Source organism: Salmo trutta, chromosome 14 (assembly GCF_901001165.1).
Source record: "Salmo trutta chromosome 14, fSalTru1.1, whole genome shotgun sequence".
NCBI classification, from domain to species: domain Eukaryota; kingdom Metazoa; phylum Chordata; class Actinopteri; order Salmoniformes; family Salmonidae; genus Salmo; species Salmo trutta.
Genome location: NC_042970.1, coordinates 85,092,587 through 85,113,079, shown reverse-complemented (window position 1 = coordinate 85,113,079; position 20,493 = coordinate 85,092,587). Strand labels below are relative to the sequence as shown.

General features: G+C 43.8%; 1 protein-coding gene and 1 long non-coding RNA gene across 3 annotated transcripts in view; both read right to left on the bottom strand.

Moving 5' to 3' along the window:
• Nucleotides 1–3,813: 3,813 nt before the first annotated feature.
• Nucleotides 3,814–6,647, bottom strand: LOC115147754 (uncharacterized). The gene is made up of 2 exons (XR_003866493.1): nucleotides 4,451–6,647; nucleotides 3,814–4,322 (listed from the first exon to the last, which is right to left on the bottom strand). It is a non-coding gene; the product is annotated as an uncharacterized LOC115147754 (long non-coding RNA).
• A 14-nt stretch (nucleotides 6,648–6,661) lies between these two features.
• LOC115147751 (CD97 antigen) overlaps nucleotides 6,662–20,493 on the bottom strand; it is a 132,367-nt gene continuing 118,535 nt past the window's right edge. For both annotated transcript variants that reach the window (XM_029690045.1, XM_029690044.1), the window contains exons 10-16: nucleotides 19,311–19,505; nucleotides 18,697–18,818; nucleotides 17,440–17,535; nucleotides 16,770–16,928; nucleotides 7,199–7,370; nucleotides 7,013–7,114; nucleotides 6,662–6,884 (exon numbers count right to left, since the gene is read on the bottom strand). In XM_029690045.1, the coding sequence (XP_029545905.1) occupies nucleotides 6,843–6,884; nucleotides 7,013–7,114; nucleotides 7,199–7,370; nucleotides 16,770–16,928; nucleotides 17,440–17,535; nucleotides 18,697–18,818; nucleotides 19,311–19,505 (888 nt within the window). In that variant the 3' untranslated portion in view covers nucleotides 6,662–6,842. The remainder of the gene's footprint in view (nucleotides 6,885–7,012; nucleotides 7,115–7,198; nucleotides 7,371–16,769; nucleotides 16,929–17,439; nucleotides 17,536–18,696; nucleotides 18,819–19,310; nucleotides 19,506–20,493) is intronic.

The window sequence follows — 20,493 nt, the reverse complement described above, 5'->3', positions numbered from 1 at the left end:
GAGAGGGTGGAGGAGAGGTAGGGGGGAGGGATGGAGAGAGGGTGGAGGAGAGGTAGGGGGAGGGAGAGAGAGAGGGGGTGGAGGAGAGATAGGGGGAGAGAGAGAGAGAAGAGAGAGGGGGTGGAGGAGAGGTAGGGGGAGGGAGAGAGAGAGAGGGTGGAGGAGAGGTAGGGGGAGGGAGAGAGAAAGAGTGGAGGAGAGGTAGGGGGAGAGAGAGAGAGAGAGAGAGTGGAGGAGAGGTAGGGGGAGAGAGAGAGTGGAGGAGAGGTAGGGGGAGGGAGAGAGAGAGAGTGGAGGAGAGGTAGGGGGAGGGAGAGAGAGAGAGGGTGGAGGAGAGGTAGGGGGAGAGAGAGAGAGAGAGAGTGGAGGAGAGGTAGGGGGAGAGAGAGAGCGAGAGAGTGGAGGAGAGGTAGGGGGAGAGAGAGAGTGGAGGAGAGGTAGGGGGAGAGAGAGAGAGAGAGTGGAGGATAGGTAGGGGGAGAGAGAGAGAGAGAGTGGAGGTGAGGTAGGGGGAGGGAGAGAGAGAGGGTGGAGGAGAGGTAGGGGGGAGGGAGAGAGAGAGAGGGTGGAGGAGAGGTAGGGGGAGGGAGAGAGAGAGAAGAGAGAGGGGGTGGAGGAGAGGTAGGGGGAGGGAGAGAGAGAGTGGAGGAGCGGTAGGTGGAGGGAGAGAGAGAGAGAGGGTGAAGGAGAGGTAGGGGGAGAGAGAGAGAGAGTGTGGAGGAGAGGTAGGGGGGAGGAGAGAGAGAGAGAGGGTGGAGGAGAGGTAGGGGGGAGAGAGAGAGAGAGGGTGGAGGAGAGGTAGGGGGGAGGGAGAGAGAGAGGGTGGAGGAGAGGTAGGGGGGGAGAGAGAGAGAGGGTGGAGGAGAGGTAGGGGGAGAGAGAGAGTGGAGGAGAGGTAGGGGGAGGGAGAGAGAGAGAGTGGAGGAGAGGTAGGGGGAGGGAGAGAGAGAGAGGGTGGAGGAGAGGTAGGGGGAGGGAGAGAGAGAGAGGGGGGGAGGAGAGGTAGGGGGAGAGAGAGAGAGAGAGAGTGGAGGAGAGGGTAGGGGGAGAGAGAGAGCGAGAGAGTGGAGTAGAGGTAGGGGGAGAGAGAGAGTGGAGGAGAGGTAGGGGAGAGAGAGAGAGAGAGAGTGGAGGATAGGTAGGGGGAGAGAGAGAGAGAGAGTGGAGGTGAGGTAGGGGGAGGGAGAGAGAGAGGGTGGAGGAGAGGTAGGGGGGAGGGAGAGAGAGAGGGTGGAGGAGAGGTAGGGGGAGGGAGAGAGAGAGGGGGTGGAGGAGAGATAGGGGGAGAGAGAGAGAGAGAAGAGAGAGGGGGTGGAGGAGAGGTAGGGGGAGGGAGAGAGAGAGAGTGGAGGAGCGGTAGGTGGAGGGAGAGAGAGAGAGAGAGGTGTGAAGGAGAGGTAGGGGGAGAGAGAGAGAGAGTGTGGAGGAGAGGTAGGGGGGAGGGAGAGAGAGAGAGGGTGGAGGAGAGGTAGGGGGGGAGAGAGAGAGAGGGTGGAGGAGAGGTAGGGGGGAGGGAGAGAGAGAGGGTGGAGGAGAGGTAGGGGGGGGAGAGAGAGAGAGAGGGTGGAGGAGATGTAGGGGGGGAGAGAGAGAGAGAATGGGTGGAGGAGAGGTAGGGGAAGGAGAGAGAGAGGGGGTGGAGGGGAGAGAGAGAGGGTGGAGGAGAGGTAGGGGAAGGAGAGAGAGAGGGGGTGGAGGAGAGGTAGGGGGAAGGAGAGAGAGAGAAGAGAGAGAGAGGGGGGGTGGAGGAGCGGTAGGGGGGAGGGAGAGAGAGAGGGGTGGAGGAGAGGTAGGGGGAGGGAGAGAGAGAGGGGGTGGAGGAGAGGTAGGGGGAGGGAGAGAGAGAGAGGGTGGAGGGGAGGGAGGGGGGGGAGAGAGAGAGGGTGGAGGAGAGGTAGGTGGAGAGAGAGAGAGGGTGGAGGAGAGGTAGGGGGAGGGAGAGAGAGAGTGGAGGAGAGGTAGGGGAGAGAGAGAGGGTAGAGGAGAGGTAGGGGGAGGGAGAGAGGGTGGAGGAGAGGTAGGGGGAGAGGAAGAGAGTGGAGGAGAGGTAGGGGGAGGGAGAGAGAGAGGGTGAAGGAGATGTAGGGGGGGAGAGAGAGAGAATGGGTGGAGGAGAGGTAGGGGGGAGGGAGAGAGAGAGGGTGGAGGAGAGGTAGGGGGGGGAGAGAGAGAGAGAGGGTGGAGGAGATGTAGGGGGGGAGAGAGAGAGAGAATGGGTGGAGGAGAGGTAGGGTAAGGAGAGAGAGAGGGGGTGGAGGGGAGAGAGAGAGAGAGGGTGGAGGAGAGGTAGGGGGAAGGAGAGAGAGAGGGGGTGGAGGAGAGGTAGGGGGAAGGAGAGAGAGAGAAGAGAGAGAGGGGGGGTGGTGGAGCGGTAGGGGGGAGGGAGAGAGAGAGGGTGGAGGAGAGGTAGGGGGAGGGAGAGAGAGAGGGTGGAGGGGAGGGAGGGGGAGAGAGAGAGAGGGTGGAGGAGAGGTAGGGGGAGAGAGAGAGAGGGTGGAGGAGAGGTAGGGGGAGGGAGAGAGAGAGTGGAGGAGAGGTAGGGGAGAGAGAGAGGGTAGAGGAGAGGTAGGGGGAGGGAGAGAGGGTGGAGGAGAGGTAGGGGGAGAGGGAGAGAGTGGAGGAGAGGTAGGGGGAGGGAGAGAGAGAGGGTGAAGGAGAGGTAGGGGGAGGGAGAGAGGGTGGAGGAGAGGTAGGGGGGAGGGAGAGAGAGAGGGTGGAGGAGAGGTAGGGGGAGGGAGAGAGGGTGGAGGAGAGGTAGGGGGAGGGAGAGAGGGTGGAGGAGAGGTAGGGGGAGGGAGAGAGGGTGGAGGAGAGGTAGGGGGAAAGAGAGAGAGAGAAGAGAGAGAGTGGGTGGAGGAGAGGTAGGGGGAGGGAGAGAGGGTGGAGGAGAGGTAGGGGGAGGGAGAGAGGGTGGAGGAGAGGTAGGGGGAGGGAGAGAGGGTGGAGGAGAGGTAGGGGGAGGGAGTGAGGCTTCTAGGAATGCCCTCTTTATTGTATTACTTATTGTTAATGCCGTCTTTGGTGTGCTTTCATGTACTTGTCAATGCAGGAGCAACTTTTCCCCCACTCCTATTGAGAAAATAATTGTATTAAGTCATACCAATGTTTACAGTACCTAAAGTTGAAAATGCATTCTGTTATTACTACATAATGTGATACAGTAGGTATTTTAAAATTGTACTATTTTTTTTAAACATTTGAAATACATTTTTTTAATATTTAATCAGCTTTCTTGAAGGGGATTATAACGCAAGAGGGAGGGAATCTGATTTCCTTGGTCATCATCTCAAGGCTCAGTCATTTCATTCAGGGTAAGTGTAGTTAGCCATGAGTTAGCCTGCCTCGAAACAGGTTAGTTCTGAAGAACTCGTTGCCATAGACATTTACCTGGCTTAAAGGTGTATGACCGGTTATCCTGAGTTGAACTCAGAGTTGACCAAAGTTACCTCGCTAACTTCTCAAACCAGCTTTGTAAGATAACCCTCAGTTGTCCTTACAGGATAGTAAAACAAGTGGGGACATTTCAACAGACTCCACAAGGAAAAGGCTTTTTTGGGCTTAAGGGTTAGATTTACAATCAGGGTTAGAATTTGAGTTAGGGGTTATGTTTAGGGTTATTATTTTGAATGGGGATCAGTTGTTTGGTCCCCACAAGGATAGTAAAACAAGTGTGTGTGTGTGTGTGTGTGTGTGTGTGTGTGTGTGTGTGTGTGTGTGTGTGTGTGTGTGTGTGTGTGTGTGTGTGTGTGTGTGTGTGTGTGTGTGTGTGTGTGTGTGTGTGTGTGTGTGTGGTAAGAAGACATCTACAGTAGGTTCTTTGTAACAATGATTTAATTGTGGCTAAAATTACAGATAAACCCAAAAACACACCCACCCACCGACACAGACCCACCCAGCCATACAGACCCCCACAGTCAAGTACAACAATGCATGCTTACATTCAGAACTCTGCTCATAGAAGGACATAAAAATACACAATTGCTTTGAATTATTTTTCATTTAATAAAAAGTATTTTTTTAAATAAACTAAACCAAACTGATTGTCGAAGTAAAAGTGCAAAAGAATAGAATAAAAAATATATATTGAATGCAGACATTGTTTTGACAATTTGTTGAAGACAGCTGAGTATCTCGTTTAGGGTGGAACCTTAAAGGGGTTATACGTCATATTCTTCAAGAATCAATGGCTATAAATCACTAATTTAAAAGTAAAAAAATAAATAATTTGATGTACCTTAGATCTGTGGCTAAGGACAACCTCTACCATGGCAGAACTGTACAGTACATTACTGTATTCTGGTCCTAGATCTGTGCCTAAGGACCTCTACCATGGCAGAACTGTACAGTACATTACTGTATTCTAATCCTAGATCTGTGCCTATGGACCTCTACCATGGCAGAACTGTACAGTACATTACTGTATTCTGGTCCTAGATCTGTGCCTAAGGACCTCTACCAATTTATTCATGATATTATAATATTATCTATTGTAACGACCTCGTCAGGAGGTTGGGTTCTCTTGGCGTAACAAGGTGTTGGGTTGACAGTCGCTGGACCCGGGTTCTGTTGGTCAGAAGTAAACAAACCTTCCTGTGTCCAGGAAAAACGCCCGTAGGGTATCACATTTTATTTAACCTTTCAAACCAATTTCCAGGTTTTCCCCAAAATCCTGTTTGGAGAATTCCAGATTTCCTTCTTATTTCCTCCTGATTCCGTGAATCTGTCAACTGGGATTTCTGAAAAAACCTGTTGATGAACACTGTTTTTGGACAAAAGCAGTGTGATTGATGAAGCCATGTTCTACTCAAAGACTTATATTATCTCATTATATGCATAGAGGTCAGAGGTCAGAGGCATCATGCCCATGGGGGACACAGGGGCATAACCAGTTTGTTAACTATCTTAGCTGGTCTGCCTGCTGACAAGGTTGGTAGACTTTGGAAAAGCAAGCAATAACTAAATGTACTGAATGTAGAGAATCATTTTAGTTTCTTTAAACAATAATCACCAGTCAGGAGGGTACAGACCGCTCAAGAGGTAAACTTAGATATGCAGAAAATATATCTATTTTACATAGAATTAAGCATAATGGTTATGGCTCTAGATTGCAGGAAAAAGCTTTTTCAGGTGTTTGAAAAATTCAAAATGATTCAACTAGCCCCCTTCTGGACCGCCCATCAGCCGTCCTCTCATACTCTGTGTCCCTTCAGATTGTTGGGGTGCATGAAGGCCCTGATAGAGGTTGCTATGGTAACACTTCATAATAACTATCACGAATAAGCATTTTAACAAACCATTTATGGACTATTCAAATATATATTTGTAAGCCTTTATAAACATTTTATAAGAATGTGTAAGCCTTACAAGCCTTCCATTACATTAACATTCAAACAACATTTGAAATAATTGTTATAAGTATTAATAAACATGTATAATAATTTAAAAAGGCCTATTCTTGAAAGTTAATATGAAGTATTAGTGACTGCAGAAATTATACACATTTACAGTATAACAGTCCATTAGGTCACAACTAACACATATCTTAGGTTTTTCTAAATCCCTCTGGATTTATTTGTGTAGAAAAGTCACCAGATCTTGTGCTCTTGGTAATAAATATTACTATAAATCTACCACATTCATGTAAAGGAAGAAAGCTTATGTTTATGATTGCGGTTTCATCTGTCTATTTGACGACATGGTGTAAAAAAATTGGGGCGGCAGCGTAGCCTAGTGGTTAGAGCGTTGGACTAGTAACTGAAAGGTTGCAAGTCCCTGAGCTGACAAGGTACAAATCTGGCTTTCTGCCCCTGAACAAGGCAGTTAACCCACTGTTCCTAGGCCATCGTTGAAAATAAGAATTTGTTTTTAATGATAGTACTGATAGTTGCCTAGTTAAATAAAGGTCAAATAGTACTCTTCATTTGTGGCTGTAAAAATGACATAAAGAGGATATCACTTCTGATTGGATGACATAAGACTATTGGATAAGATCATATGGATTCCTATTGGAAGATCATATGGATTCCTATTGGATGACAGGAAGATCATATGGTCCTTCTTTCTTTTCTGTCTGTAAGATGCTCTGCATATGAACATCTGCTTAATGACTGAAATGTAAATGTTATGTCGGTGAAAATGAAACTATCATTGCATCATTGTCACTTCCTACTCCCTCTTATCCTATTGGATGACATAAAGAGGATATGGATTCCTATTGGATGACAACGATTATATGGATTCCTATTGGATGACATGAAGATCATATAACTTCTGATTGGATGACATAAAGACCATATGGATTTCTATTGGGTGACATGTAGATCATATAACTTGTGATTGGATAACCTAATGCTTGATAAGACAGTGGTTAACATCAAGTTTGATCTTCATATCTAATCAGGGGTGGAATTTAAGGATTCTGGGACACTGACCAGCCGGGCTAGTAAGGTACATTTTCTGCTGACCAGCCGGGCTAGTAAGGTACATTTTCTGCTGACCAGCCGGGCTAGTAAGGTACACGCTTAGAAAAAGGGGCTCTCCACATAGAAGCACCTTTTTGGTTTCAGAAGGAACTGTTTTTGGTTCCAGGTAGAACCCTCTGTGGAAAGGTATCTAGATGGAAACCAAAAAGGTTCTACCTAGAACAAAAAAAGGTTTCTACCTTGAACCAAAAAAGGGTTATTCAAAGGGTTCTCCTACAGGGACAGCCGAAGAACCATTTTAGGTTCTAGATAGGGCACATTTTTACTAACCCGCCGGACTAGTAAGGCACATTTTCTACTGACCAGGCCTGAAAAGGGAGGGGGAGTAAAGAGGTGCATTGTAGTAGTTTGGTGATGTCATCATATCTGCAACTCCCCTGTGTTTTGGGCACCCCTTGACCCCTAGGACACACAATGGAACAAGGACAGAGGTTAACACTCTCTCTCTCTCTCTCTCTCTCTCTCTCTCTCTCTCTCTCTCTCTCTCTCTCTCTCTCTCTCTCTCTCTCTCTCTCTGTGTGTGTGTGTACCTGGGATTGGCTGGAGAAAGGGTTGGTAGTGCTGAACTCTGAGTATCTCTTCTTCTGTGGTGTGCAGATACAGGACAGGAACTTGCCATACTCCTCTCTCACCTGATGGAGGCAGCAGAGCACAGTGTTACACACACACACACACACACACACACACAACACACACACACCCACCCCATACCATACCGTTTTGTTCAGTAGGCAGTGCATGATGAACAGCAGAGCTCCCTGTAGAGAGTTGAGGATAGTGAAGAGATATGTCATGACCACTGTCCCCTCCTCTTGGAACTGGAACACTCCAAATATCCACATAGTACCCAACACACACAGCTGGGCCACTGCTGTCACTGTGAACACCCTGGAGAGAGAGAGGGAGGAGGAGGGAAGGAGGAGGGGGGAGGAGGAGAGAGGAGGAGGAGGGGGGAGGAGGGGGAGGACGGGGGAGGAAGGAGGGAGGAGGGAGAGGGGAGGAGGGGGAGGGAGGGAGGAGAGAAGAGGAGGATAAGAGGAGGAAGGGAGGGAGGAGGGAGGGGGGATGGGAGGGAAGGAGGAGGGGGGAGGAGGAGGGAGGAGGAGGAGGAGGGGGAAGGAGGGAGGAGGGAGAGGGGAGGAGGGAGGAGAGAAGAGGAGGATAAGGGGAGGAAGGGAGGGAGGGGGGATGGGAGAGAGGGAAGGAGGGGGGAGCAAGATAGTTTTAGAAGTTTTATTTCACAATTAAAATCTGAATTGCATTAATTCATTCATTCACACACCAAGGATTGTGGGCTGTCCTAACATTCCCTTTATTTCTCCATTCACCTCTCTCTCTCTCTCTCTCTCTCTGTCTCTCTGTCTCTCTCTCATTCCTCTCTCTGTCTCTCCGTCTCTCTCTCCATTCCTCTCTCTGTCTCTCTCTCCATTCCTCTCTCTGTCTCTCCGTCTCTCTCTCATTCCTCTCTCTGTCTCTCTCTCCATTCCTCTCTCTGTCAATTCAATTCAAGGGGCTTTATTAGCATGGGAAACATATGTTAACATTGCCAAACCAAGTGAAGTAGATAATAAACAAAAGTGAAATAAACAATAAAAATTAACAGTAAGCATTAAACTCACAGAAGTTCCAAAAGAATAAAGACATTTTAATTGTCATATTATGTCTATAAACAGTGTTGTAACTATGTGCAAATAGTTAAAGTATAAAAGGGGAAATAAATAAACAGAAATATAGGTCGCAAATCTTGCTGCTGTGATGGCACACTGTGGGAGTTTATCAAAATCGGGTTTGTTTTCAAATTCTTTGTGGATCTGTGTAGTCTGAGGGAAATATGTGTCTCTAATATGGTCATTCATTGGTGCAGGAGGTTAGGATGTGCAGCTCAGGTTCCATCTCATTTTGTGGGCAGTGTGCACATAGCCTGTCTTCTCTTGAGAGCCAGGTCTCTCAATAGCAAGGCTATGCTCACTGAGTCTGTACATAGTCAAAGCTTTCCTTAAGTTTTGGTCAGTCACAGTGGTCAGGTATTTTGTCACTGTATACTCTCTGTTGAGGGCCAAATAGCATCCTAGTTTGCTCAGTTGTTTTGTAAATTATTTCCAATGTGTCTAGTAATTATCTTTTCTCATGATTTGGTTGAGTCTAATTGTGTTGCTGTCCTGGGGCTCTGTGGTGTGTTTGTGAACAGAGCCCCAGGACCAGCTTGCTTAGGGGACTCTTCTCCGGGTTCATCTCTCTGTAGGTGATGGCTTTGTTAAGGAAGGTTTGGGAATCGCTTCCTTTTAGGTGGTTGTAGAATTTAATTTTGATAATTAGTGGGTATTGGCCTAATTCTGCTCTGCATGCTTTGGTGTTTGTCCCATTTTGTGAATTCTTGTTTGGTGAGCAGACCTGGGTTGTTTAACTGATTCAAGTATTATTAGCCAAATTTTATGTTCATTATTTTTACCTTTATAAATAAAGGTAAAAATAAAATTTGGCTAATAATACTTGAATCAGTTAAACAACCCAGGTCTGCTCACCAAACAAGAATTCACAAAATGGGACAAACAGGCAAGTCAGTTAAGAACAAATTCTTATTTTCAATGACAGCCTAGGAACAGTGGGTTAACTGCCTTGTTCAGGGGCAGAACAACAGATTTGTACCTTGTCAATTCAGGGATTTGAACTTGCAACCTTTCGGTTACTAGTCCAACACTCTAACCACTAGGCTACGCTGCCTTGTCTCTCAGATTGTTCACAGCTTTGTGGAAGTTCTGTATGTCTCTCTCCCCATCTCTCTCTCTCTCTGTTTCTCTCCCCATCCATTTCTTTCTCTTTCTCTTCGGAGTGCATGCTGGGAGTGAGTCGAGAAGCAGGAGCAATTGTGGGAGCGACTTTTCACCCTATTGGGTTTCAGTGTGTATATCAATATATATATTGATTAGTTGAGTTGTTTTAAGGGTATATTGTCTCACTATCACTAAGCACGTATAGGGGTGGTGGGATTATTGAGGTTGGTTCTCTTCAGGGCATAACCAGCGGGAGGGCTGGTTGTAATGGCCTCTCGTAGAGGTGTCTGAAAAACTAAGTCGGCGGCATGGGGTAAAGATTCCCGCTGCAGACAGGTTGTTCGGTGGAAGAATGTAGTTTAGCAGTGGGCGCTATCATTGGGTACGATACCATAAAATCAGCCTCAAGGATGAATAGCACTGTAGTAATATTCTTAGATTCTATTGAAAAGTTGAAAATGATAGTTGAGAGTGGTGTTGTGTTGCAGGAGACACAGACGTCGGTGTTCCCTCTTAGGAATCTGGCAAAGAAAGTTATACTTTCTAACGTTGCCCCCTTTTGTTAGAGAAGTGTTGGAGCGAGAGTTATCTCGTCATGGAGAACTTGTTCCTACAATGAAAAAAATGACATTTTTGTCCGAAAATCGGCTTTGCTGAAACATGTCATATCTCATAGGAGACAAGTGCACATGATTTTAGAGAAGGGTACTGACGAACTGAATTTAGCGTTCAGTTTCAAGATTGATGGGTTTGATTATGTGTTCTACGCTTCTACTGAATCAATGAAATGCTCTGGGTGTGGAAGAGAGGGGCATTTGGTGCGTAATTGTCCAGAGAACGAGAGTGCAGAGCCCGGTAGCAGCTCTAGCGCTGGTGAAGATGAAGCACCACTGAGAAGGGATGAACAGGCTAAGGTTTCAGGAGAAGGGAGAAGGTGGGCAGATGTGGTGGGATAAATAGGAAAGGAGAGGAATGTGGCTACGGGGGAGGTTGTGGTAGAGCAGGAAAAAGAGGGCGGGGGGGCAGCAGGTGAGACTGCGATGGAAGTCGCTGAGGAGGTGCTGGAGAATGAAATGGGAGTTCAAGAGGAGAGTGAAACAATGGAAAATGAAGCAGCTGTTTTCAAAGTACCGAGGAGGAAGAGGAAGAATGTAAGGGGTGGTGAAGGTTCTAATTCTAACAGGAAGTAGAGATGATAGATCAGTTGAGGATAAACAGGTTGTAGAGATGATAAATCAGTTGAGGATAAACAGGAAGTAGAGATGATAGATCAGTTGAGGATAAACAGGTTGTAGAGATGATAGATCAGTTGAGGATAAACAGGTTGTACAGATTGATAAATCATTTGAGGATAAACAGGTTGTAGAGATGATAAATCAGTTCAGGATAAACAGGTTGTACAGATTGATAAATCATTTGAGGATAAACAGGTTGTAGAGATGATAAATCAGTTGAGGATAAACAGGAAGTAGAGATGATAGATCAGTTGAGGATAAACAGGTTGTAGAGATGATAGATCAGTTGAGGATAAACAGGTTGTGGAGATGATAGATCAGTTGAGGATAAACAGGTTGTAGAGATGATAAATCAGTTGAGGATAAACAGGTTGTAGAGATGATAGATCAGTTGAGGATAAACAGGTTGTAGAGATGATAAATCAGTTGAGGATAAACAGGTTGTAGAGATGATAGATCAGTTGAGGATAAACAGGTTGTAGAGATGATAAATCAGTTGAGGATAAACAGGTTGTAGAGATGATAGATCAGTCGAGGATAAACAGGTTGTAGAGATGATAAATCAGTTGAGGATAAACAGGTTGTAGAGATGATAGATCAGTTGAGGATAAACAGGTTGTAGAGATGATAGATCAGTTGAGGATAAACAGGTTGTACAGATTGATAAATCATTTGAGGATAAACAGGTTGTAGAGATGATAAATCAGTTGAGGATTAACAGGTTGTACAGATGATAAATCAGTTGAGGATAAACAGGTTGTAGAGATGGATAAATCAGTTGAGGATTAACAGGTTGTACAGATTGATAAATCAGTTGAGGATAAACAGGTTGTACAGATTGATAAATCAGTTGAGGATTAACAGGTTGTAGAGATGATAAATCAGTTGAGGATAAACAGGTTGTAGAGATGATAGATCAATTGAGGATAAACAGGTTGTAGAGATGATAAATCAGTTGAGGATAAACAGGTTGTAGAGATGAATAAATCAGTTGAGGATAAACAGGTTGTAGAGATGGAGTTTTCTTCTGGGGATGAGAAGCGAGAGTGAGGCTTCTGATGCGTCACAACAAAATACCGAGAGAATTGGGGTGGAAGGGAGGTATGGGATTGAAAAGGTACGTCAATATCTGAATTTGACAAAAGGGAAGAAATATATGCAGGATTATAATGTAACAGATTTTTTTTTCCTGAAAGTGAATTGTTTATTGAATCGGCAAAGTTACTGATGTCAAAAATAACGGGTGGAGGTTTGACAAGCCCAGAAATTGCTAGACTAAAGGGGTGGCAGGTAGTCTAGTGGTTAGAGCGTTGGACTCGTAACCGGAAAGTTGCGAGATCAAATCCCTGAGCTGACAAGGTAAAAAAAAATCTCTTGCTCTGAATAAGGCTGTTAACTCGCTATACCTAAGCCATCATGGAAAATAAGAATTTGTTCTTAACTGACTTGCCTAGTAAAATAAAAAAGAAAGTGGTGACAAGTGGGGTAAATTCTTAAGGAAATAAAAGAGTCTTTACTCTGTATTTTACTCTGTTTCTTACTCTGTATTTTACTCTGTTTCTTACTCTGTATTTTTTTCAGCCATGAGCAGTTTTAAGATTTCCTCTTCAAAAGTAAATGGTGCAAGAGACAGGAAAAAAGAGTGGTAGTGTATGAGTTAATTAGGGGAAAGGGAAGTGACATACGTTTTCTACAGGAAACACATAGTAATATGGGAAATGAAGTTATGTGGCACCAAGAGTGTGTGTGTGTGTGTGTGGGGGGGGGGGGGGGGCAGTGGTGTGTAGACATAAAAACTCAAAAAGTGGGGGTGTGGCCATCCAGTTCTCAAAAGGTTTTTTGCCTTTGTCATATAAGGTTGAAGAGGTAATGGAGGGGAGGTTATTAAAAGTTAGAGTGAGATATGAAAACATCACTATGTGTTTAATAAATGTATATGCCCCAGTAGTGGCAGTTAAGAGAGTATGTTTTTTAGAGACATTATCAAATACCATTGAGAAATGTAATGCTGAGGATGATTTATTTCTTGCTGGGGATTTTAACTGTACTGTCAGTGATTTAGGTAGAAATCACAAAGAACCTCATATAGCTTTTTTAGGACTTAAAAAAAATAATTAACGCCTTATTGTAACACATGAACTATGTGATATTTGGCAGAGTCAAAATGGAGGCACGAGACAGTATACATGGGCTAATGTGAGAGAGAACACCATCTCTCTAGCCAGGCTAGCCAGCATCTCTCTAGTCAGCATCAATCTCAGGTCTGTAAATCAAGTGTGATGACCCCAGTGGGATTTTCTGATCATTGTTTAGTAACAGAGTTGGAGTACATTAACGCTGTAAAACCTAAAAGTGCATACTGGCATTTTAATATAACTTTATTGAGTGATGCTCACTTCAGGAAATGTTTTAGTTTTTTCTGGGAGAGGTGGAGGACTGAAGAGGACCGTTTTTTATCTCTTCAACAGTGGTGGGATATAGGGGAAATCCAGATTCAACAATTCTGTAATGAATACACCATGAATGTCCCCAGAGATATCAGCAGATCAATGAACGCCCTAGAGTCTGAAATAGTGGAACTTGGCAGACCTGCTGCGTATCAGAGCACAGGAGGCATTGGTGAGAAGAACGTTTCAGGGAATCTCTGAAATGGATGCCTCATCCACATTTTTCTTTGGTTTAGAGAAAACGAATGGACAAAGAAGAATTATGCATTGCCTCAAATCAGCTGTTAGACAGGAGCTCACTAGACCTAGTGAAATTAGATAGAGGGCAGTAGAGTTCTATGCTGAGCTCTACAAGTCTGAGTACAAAGAGGATAAAACAGTGACACAGCAGTTCCTTGATGGGCTCCCACAGGTGGCTGCAGAAGCTCAGGTTGAACTAGAGCAACCATTGTCTTTGCAGGTGCTATACACTGCATTAAAAAGCATGGAAAATGGAAGGGCACTGATGGGCTTCCTGTTGACTTTTTAAAGTATTTTTGGGCTATGTTGGGAGAGGATTGGCTAGCAGTAGTTAATGATGGTTTGACCGGAGGGTTACTACCGCTAAGCTGCAGAAGGACTGTCCTCACCCTATTGCCAAGAAAGGGTGACCCTAGGGAAGTGAAGAACTGGAGGCCGGTCACCTTAATGTGCACTGATTATAAGATCCTGTCCAAGGCTTTGTCCAACAGACTGAGGGAGGTGATGGGTCAAATCATACACACAGATCAGTCCTACTGTGTTCCCGGCAGGCAGATAGGAGATAACATTTCCCGGATTCGGGATTTCTGGGACGTCTCTAGGGCTATTGGGTTGTATGCTGGTCTAATTTCAATTGATCAGGAAAAGGCATTTGACCGAGTTGAATCAATACCTATGGCACACGTTTGAGGCTATTAGTTTCAGTTCTGGTTTTATTGCCATGATCAGGGTGATATATGGTGACATTGAAAGTGTATTGAAAGTTAACCTGTTGGGGCTAGGGGGCAGTATTGAGAATTTAGAAAAAAACATGTGCCTATTTTTAACTGCCTCCTACACCAACTTAGAAGCTAGGACATGCATATTATTAACAGATTTGGATAGAAAACACTCTGAATTTTCTAAAACTGTTTGAATGGTGTCTGTAAGTATAACAGAACTCATATGACAAATTCTGACAGGAAGTGGATACCTGATGTGTTGAATTACTTTTAAGCCTATGCCATTGAAACACACAGGGATGTATTAATCATTGAGCACTTCCTACGCCATCCACTAGATGTCACCAGTCTTTACAAAGTGGTTTGAGTCTTCTACTGTGAAAACTGACCGAACAAGAGACTTGGAACGTTGGTCATAAGCGGACGGCCTATACTGCTCTGGCGCGCGACTGCATGTTTGGGTACTCTCGTTCCAATACGTTTTAAAAGAGAATGCAATCGTCCGCCTTGAATATTATTGAAGTTCTGATTGAAAAAGGCCCTCATGATTTATGCTATACAACGTTTGACATGTTTTAATATATATATTTTTTTCCCTCTTTGGTGAAGACAAGTCCGGTGGGCGTCGTTCATGTTTTTGAGTAGCCTACAGGACGCGCTAACAACACGGAGCTTTTTAGACATAAATTATGAGCTTTTTCGAACAAAACTACATTTGTTATGGACCTGAGATTCCTGGAAGTGCCTTCTGATGAAGATAATCAAAGGTAAGGGATTATTTACATAGTATTTTTGATTTTAGATGACTCCAAGATGGCGCCTAGTCTGTATCGCAAAGCCTATTTTTCTGGGCGCAGTACTCAGATTATTGCAAAGTGTGATTTCCCAGTAAAGTTATTTTTAAATCTGGCAATGCGGTTGCGTTCACGAGATGTTAATCTATAATTCTTTGAATGACAATATCATATTTTACCAATGTTTTTGAATAGTAATTATTTAGTTTGTTGTGCTGATTGACTGGCGGTATTGGAGGGAAAATATTTCCTCAACATCAACGCCATAGTAAAACGCTGTTTTTGGATATAAATATGAACTTGATAGAACAAAAAATGCATGTATTGTCTAACATAATGTCCTAGGAGTGTCATCTGATGAAGATTGTCAAAGGTTAGTGCATAATTTTAGCTGGTTTTCTGCTTTTGGTGACGCCTGTCTTTGCATTGACAAAACATTACACACAGCTATTTTCAATGTACTGTCCTAACATAATCTAACTGTATGCTTTCGCCATAAAGCCTTTTTGAAATCGGACAACGTGGTTAGATTAAGGAGATGTTTATCTTTCAAAGGGTAGGGATAGTTGTATGTTTGAGAAATTTGAATTATGACATTTAATTGTTTTCAAATTTGGCGCCCTTGATATTTCACCTGCTGTTGATAGGGTGTACCAGGGGTAGGACGCTTGCCTAGCCCATAGAGGTTAACGGTGGCTTCAGTGCTCCTTTTAAAGTGTGTAGAGGAATTAGGTAGGGGTGTTCATTGTCCAGAATGTTGTATGCCATCGCTATAGAGCCACTACTAAATAGCATTAGAAGTTGCATTGAAGGGGTGAACCTTTCAGAGGATATTCCTCCTGTTCGTCTCTCAGCATAGGCTGATGATGTAGTTATTTTGGTGAAAAATCAAGCGGAGGTGGATCGCTTGAGTCTCATAGTTGATCGGTTTATGGGAATATCCTCTGCAAAGGTAAATTGGGAAAAAAGTTGTGCTTTACAGATTGGGAAATGGTCTGGAGGGATCATGGCTTTGCCAAGGGGGTTGGAATGGTGTAAGGGAGGTTTTAAGTATCTTGGAGTGTACCTAGGGGATGAGGGGACTATGGAACATAAATTGGATTGGGGTGGTTGAAATGGTGGAAGGGAGGATGAGGAGATGGTGTTGGTTGTTATCTCGTATGTCATATAGGGGGTGCACTCTTATTGTTAATAATGTGGTTGCCTCTGCACTGTGGCATCGGTTGTCATGTTTAGAGACACCATCTGGCCTTCTGGCCAAGTTACAGGCAATTATTGTAGATTTTTTGGGGGATAAATATCACTGGGTTCCACAAAGTGTTTTGTATTTGTCAAAAGAGGAGGAGGGACAAGGTCTTGTACATCTGGCTAGTAGGACTGCTGCTTTCCGGTTTCAGTTTACTCAAAGGTGACTTTATGGACCGAACAATATGGTGTGGAAAGGGGTGGCAGGTCTGGTATTACAGAAGGAAGAGGGATTAGACTTAAATAATTAAAGAAGGCTTTATTTTTGGTTGATAGTAGTCAGATTTCTAGGGATGGAATACCTCTGTTTTACAGAGGCCTTCAGAAAGGCTTTATTACTGGATTTGAGAGGGTTGGAAGAGGTGGGTTTGGATGAGGTGAATGGTAGAACTAGGTCTCGGTGACAAGGTAAAGCCAGCATGGAGAGCACTGTACAAGCCACCGTTACAAAAGGCTACAGGTGTTATGCAATGGACGGTGTTGCATGGAATCATTGCAATTCATGCTTTTGTATCTGTCATTCATTAAGATGTTGGAGATGGATGTCCTTTTTGTATAATAAGAGAAACAAGTTTTCATTGTTTTATGGAGTGTGAGAGAATGAAGCCTCTCTGTGAAATACTAGAGTCTTTGTTTACAGCCGTAGGGGAGATTTTCAATAAACCTGTTTTTATCTTGGTGTTTCAATACAGTAAGCAGCAGAAAAGAAAATGTCAATTGTTACATTTTATTTTGGGACAAGCACACACACACACACGCACACGCACACGCACCCACACACACACACACACACGCACGCACGCACGCACGCACGCGCCCCCCCCCCCCCTTACTTGATCTTGTGTAGGTTGGAGAGGTCAGGGTTGAGACTAGAGAACTTCTGGGCCAGCCTCCAGACAGTGATGATGAAGATGAAAGCGTTGAGAATGATGATGGTGCACACTGGGCCGAAGAAACTCCAGATGAATCCTCTCTCCAGAGACAACCAACAGCTGACAGAGACACACAGAGAGGATAACATTAGATTTGGGTTATATACATGTTATATTTCTGTTACGTTGTGTTCATTTTAAGTTAGGTTCAATCAAGGATCTTTCTCTGGAGACAACCAACAGATTACACACAGAGTGGATATAGTTAGAGTAAGGTTATATTAAAGTTGGAATTATGTTATCTGGTGTTATTTACATGTTATAATTATGTTTAATTCTCTCCAGAGACAACCAGCAGCTGACAGGTTATTTATATGGGACAGATTTGCTACACTCTGTCACACACACAACTCTCATTTTCTTTCTCTCTCTCTCTCACACGCACACACACACACACACGCACACACACACACACACACACACACACACACACACACACACACACACACACACACACACACACACACACACACACAGACACACACACACACACACACACACACACACACACACACACACACACACACACACACACACACACACACACACAGAGTTAGAGACTCAGACTCACTGTTGTGTGGTACCGTATCCATCTGGGTAGGTGATAGCAGAGATGATGACTATAGCCAGTGGCAGTCCATATCCCACAGCATACAGGTACAGAGGTCTACAGTAAGAAGAAGAAACACAGAGCTTCATAAATACAGGTAAAGAGGTCTACAGTAAGAAGAAGAATCACAGAGCTTCATAAAATACAGGTACAGAGGTTTACAGTAAGAAGAATAATCACAGAGCTTCATAAAATACAGGTACAGAGGTTTACAGTAAGAAGAAGAATCACAGAGATTCATAAAATACAGGTACAGAGGTTTACAGTAAGAAGAAGAATCACAGAGCTTCATAAAATACAGGTACAGAGGTCTACAATAAGAAGAAGAATCACAGAGCTTAATAAAATGCAGGTACAGAGGTTTACAGTAAGAAGAAGAATCACAGAGCTTCATAAAATAGCAGTTAAAAGAAAAGGTAATGCACCAAGGTAGATAATAATAAAAGCAAGATAAAATAAAGTAGTAAGACATACACCACCGTTCAACAGTTTGGGGTCACTTAGAAATGTCCTTGTTTTTGAAAGAAAATAAAAACATTGTCCATTAAAATAACATCAATTTTATCAGAAATACAGTGTAGACATTGTTAATGTTGTAAATGACTGTTGTAGCTGGAAACGGCTGATTTTTAATGGAATACCTACATAGGCGTACAGAGATCCATAATCAGCAACCATCACTCCTGTATTCCAATGGCACGTTGTGTTAGCTAATCCAAGTTTATCATTTTAAAAGGCTAATTGATCATAAGAAAACCCTTTTGCAATTATGTCAGCACAGCTGAAAACTGTTGTTCTGATTAAAGAAGCAATTAAACTGTCCTTCTTTAGACTAGTTGAGTATCTGGAGCATCTGCATTTGTGGGTTCGATTACAGGCTCAAAATGGCCAGAAACAAAGAATTTTCTTCTGAAAATTGTCAGTCTATTGTTATTCTGAGAAATGAAGGCTACAATGTATTTCTGATCAATTTTATGTTATTTTAATGGACAAAAAAAAATTAAAAAATTCTAAAAGAAGGACATTTCGAAGTGACCCCAAACTTTTGAACTGTAGTGTATAATGAAAATATATAATAGATTAGAAAATAATATAAATACAGACAGTAGGTATCTAAATGAATATAAAATAAATGTATAATACAAATAAATACTAATGTATACTATATATATATAATAACACATATTTATTGATAAATATATAAAATAAAATAATAACCTTATGGTAGTGTTGAAGACCAGGACCACCATGAGGTAGAGCTGAACCCCCTCTAACAACATCCAACTGAAGGATCCTAGGAAGAACAGGTGGAGGAGACCTGCTACAACCCTACATCCTCCCTGAGAGAGGAGAGGAGAGGGGAGGAGAGGAGAGGAGAGGAGAGGGGAGGAGAGGAGAGGAGGACAGGGGGAGGAGAGGAGAGGGGGGACAGTGGAGAGGAGAGGGGGAGGTAAGGACAGGGGGGAGGAGAGGAGAGGACAGGGGGACAGGGTGGAGGAGAGGAGAGGACAAGGGGGGCAGGGTGGAGGAGAGGAGAGGGGGGAGAGGTGGAGAAGGGGTGGAAAGGAGAGGGGAGGAGGGGAGAGGAGGAGAAGGGGAGGAGGAGAGATGAAAGGGATAAAAGTCAAATTGAATATTAAAAAACTTAGAACTGACTGTATGTAAAAAGGGCTTATTTTTAGTTATCATCCTGGCTATAGAAGGGGGTACAAGATCCTAGGGGGAGCAACACCAAATCTTCAGTGACAAGGAAAATATTAAAAAGATAAATTGCTATATATACCTTGATCGTCAGAATGACACACACACAGTCCCCACATCCCTACACCCACCTTGCTCTGTGTGTGTGAGATACCGCTGAGGAAGACGAGGTCAGCGATGAAGAGGCAGACACAGAGGTGGAGGTGGATGGTGGTGCGTGTCCCCTGGATGGACCGACACAGCCAGAAGGTCAGGATGCACAGCAACAGACACACCACAGACACCGACAGACCCAGCCTCGTCAACAGACGCAGCTCAAAGGTATCCTGGAAAGAGGGAGGTAGAGAGAGAGAGAGAGGAAGGAGGGGGGGAGGGAAGGAAGGGGGTTTACATAATATATAACATCAGTGTTGACTCATCATTCATCTGTTTTGAGCCCTAATTTTTTGCAACAAAAAAAAATACAAGAAATAATATATATATGAATGTATTTTTGGGGGTCTTGCCTGTTTTGCATGTTATTTTGCCATTAATATGTGTCACATATCAGTTTACAAACAATTAAGAAATATATATCTATCTTAAGTGATGCAGCTCCAAAAAGAGGTGTTTCAGCGTAGCTCAGTGCTTTCTGTGGTGGTGGGGCGAGACAGCAGAAAATTGCAGATGTGCCGTGATTGGCTCAGTGTTCTGTCACTCATGTGGACACTACATCATCGCCAAGTTTAAGTCCTTAGTAAGGGTAGACATACACAATTTCAGCCCTTTGGGTCCTGCCATAGAGTTATATTACAAGTGCCCTTCCAAGAAGGCTCAAGGTCATTGGCCACAGATAAAATGACGTCAAATCACATTATATGTACACTGGCTTTGACTTGAACCGATCATGTCAACATCTTTCAAAATCTTAGCTAGCAGTCACGATCATGAATCAAGTCGACATTTTTAATCCTTGTCATATGAAGAGAAATAATGAAGAGAAATTATATATAAAACGTATTCGTGCTCATCAGCCATTGGACATAAAGATTACACAACAAGTGGGAAAATTGCAAATTCAACAAATCAAATCAAATTTTATTAGTCACATGCGCCGAATACAACAGGTGTAGACCTTACAGTGAAATGTTTACTTACAAGCCCCTAACCAACAATGCAGTTAAAAAAAAATATGTAGAAGAATAAGAGACAAAGGTAACAAGTAATTAAGTAGTACAAGTAATTAAAAAGCAGTAGTAAAACAGCAATAGCGAGACTGTATACAGGTGGGTACCAATACAGAGTCAATGTGCGGGGACACCAGTTAGTTGAGGT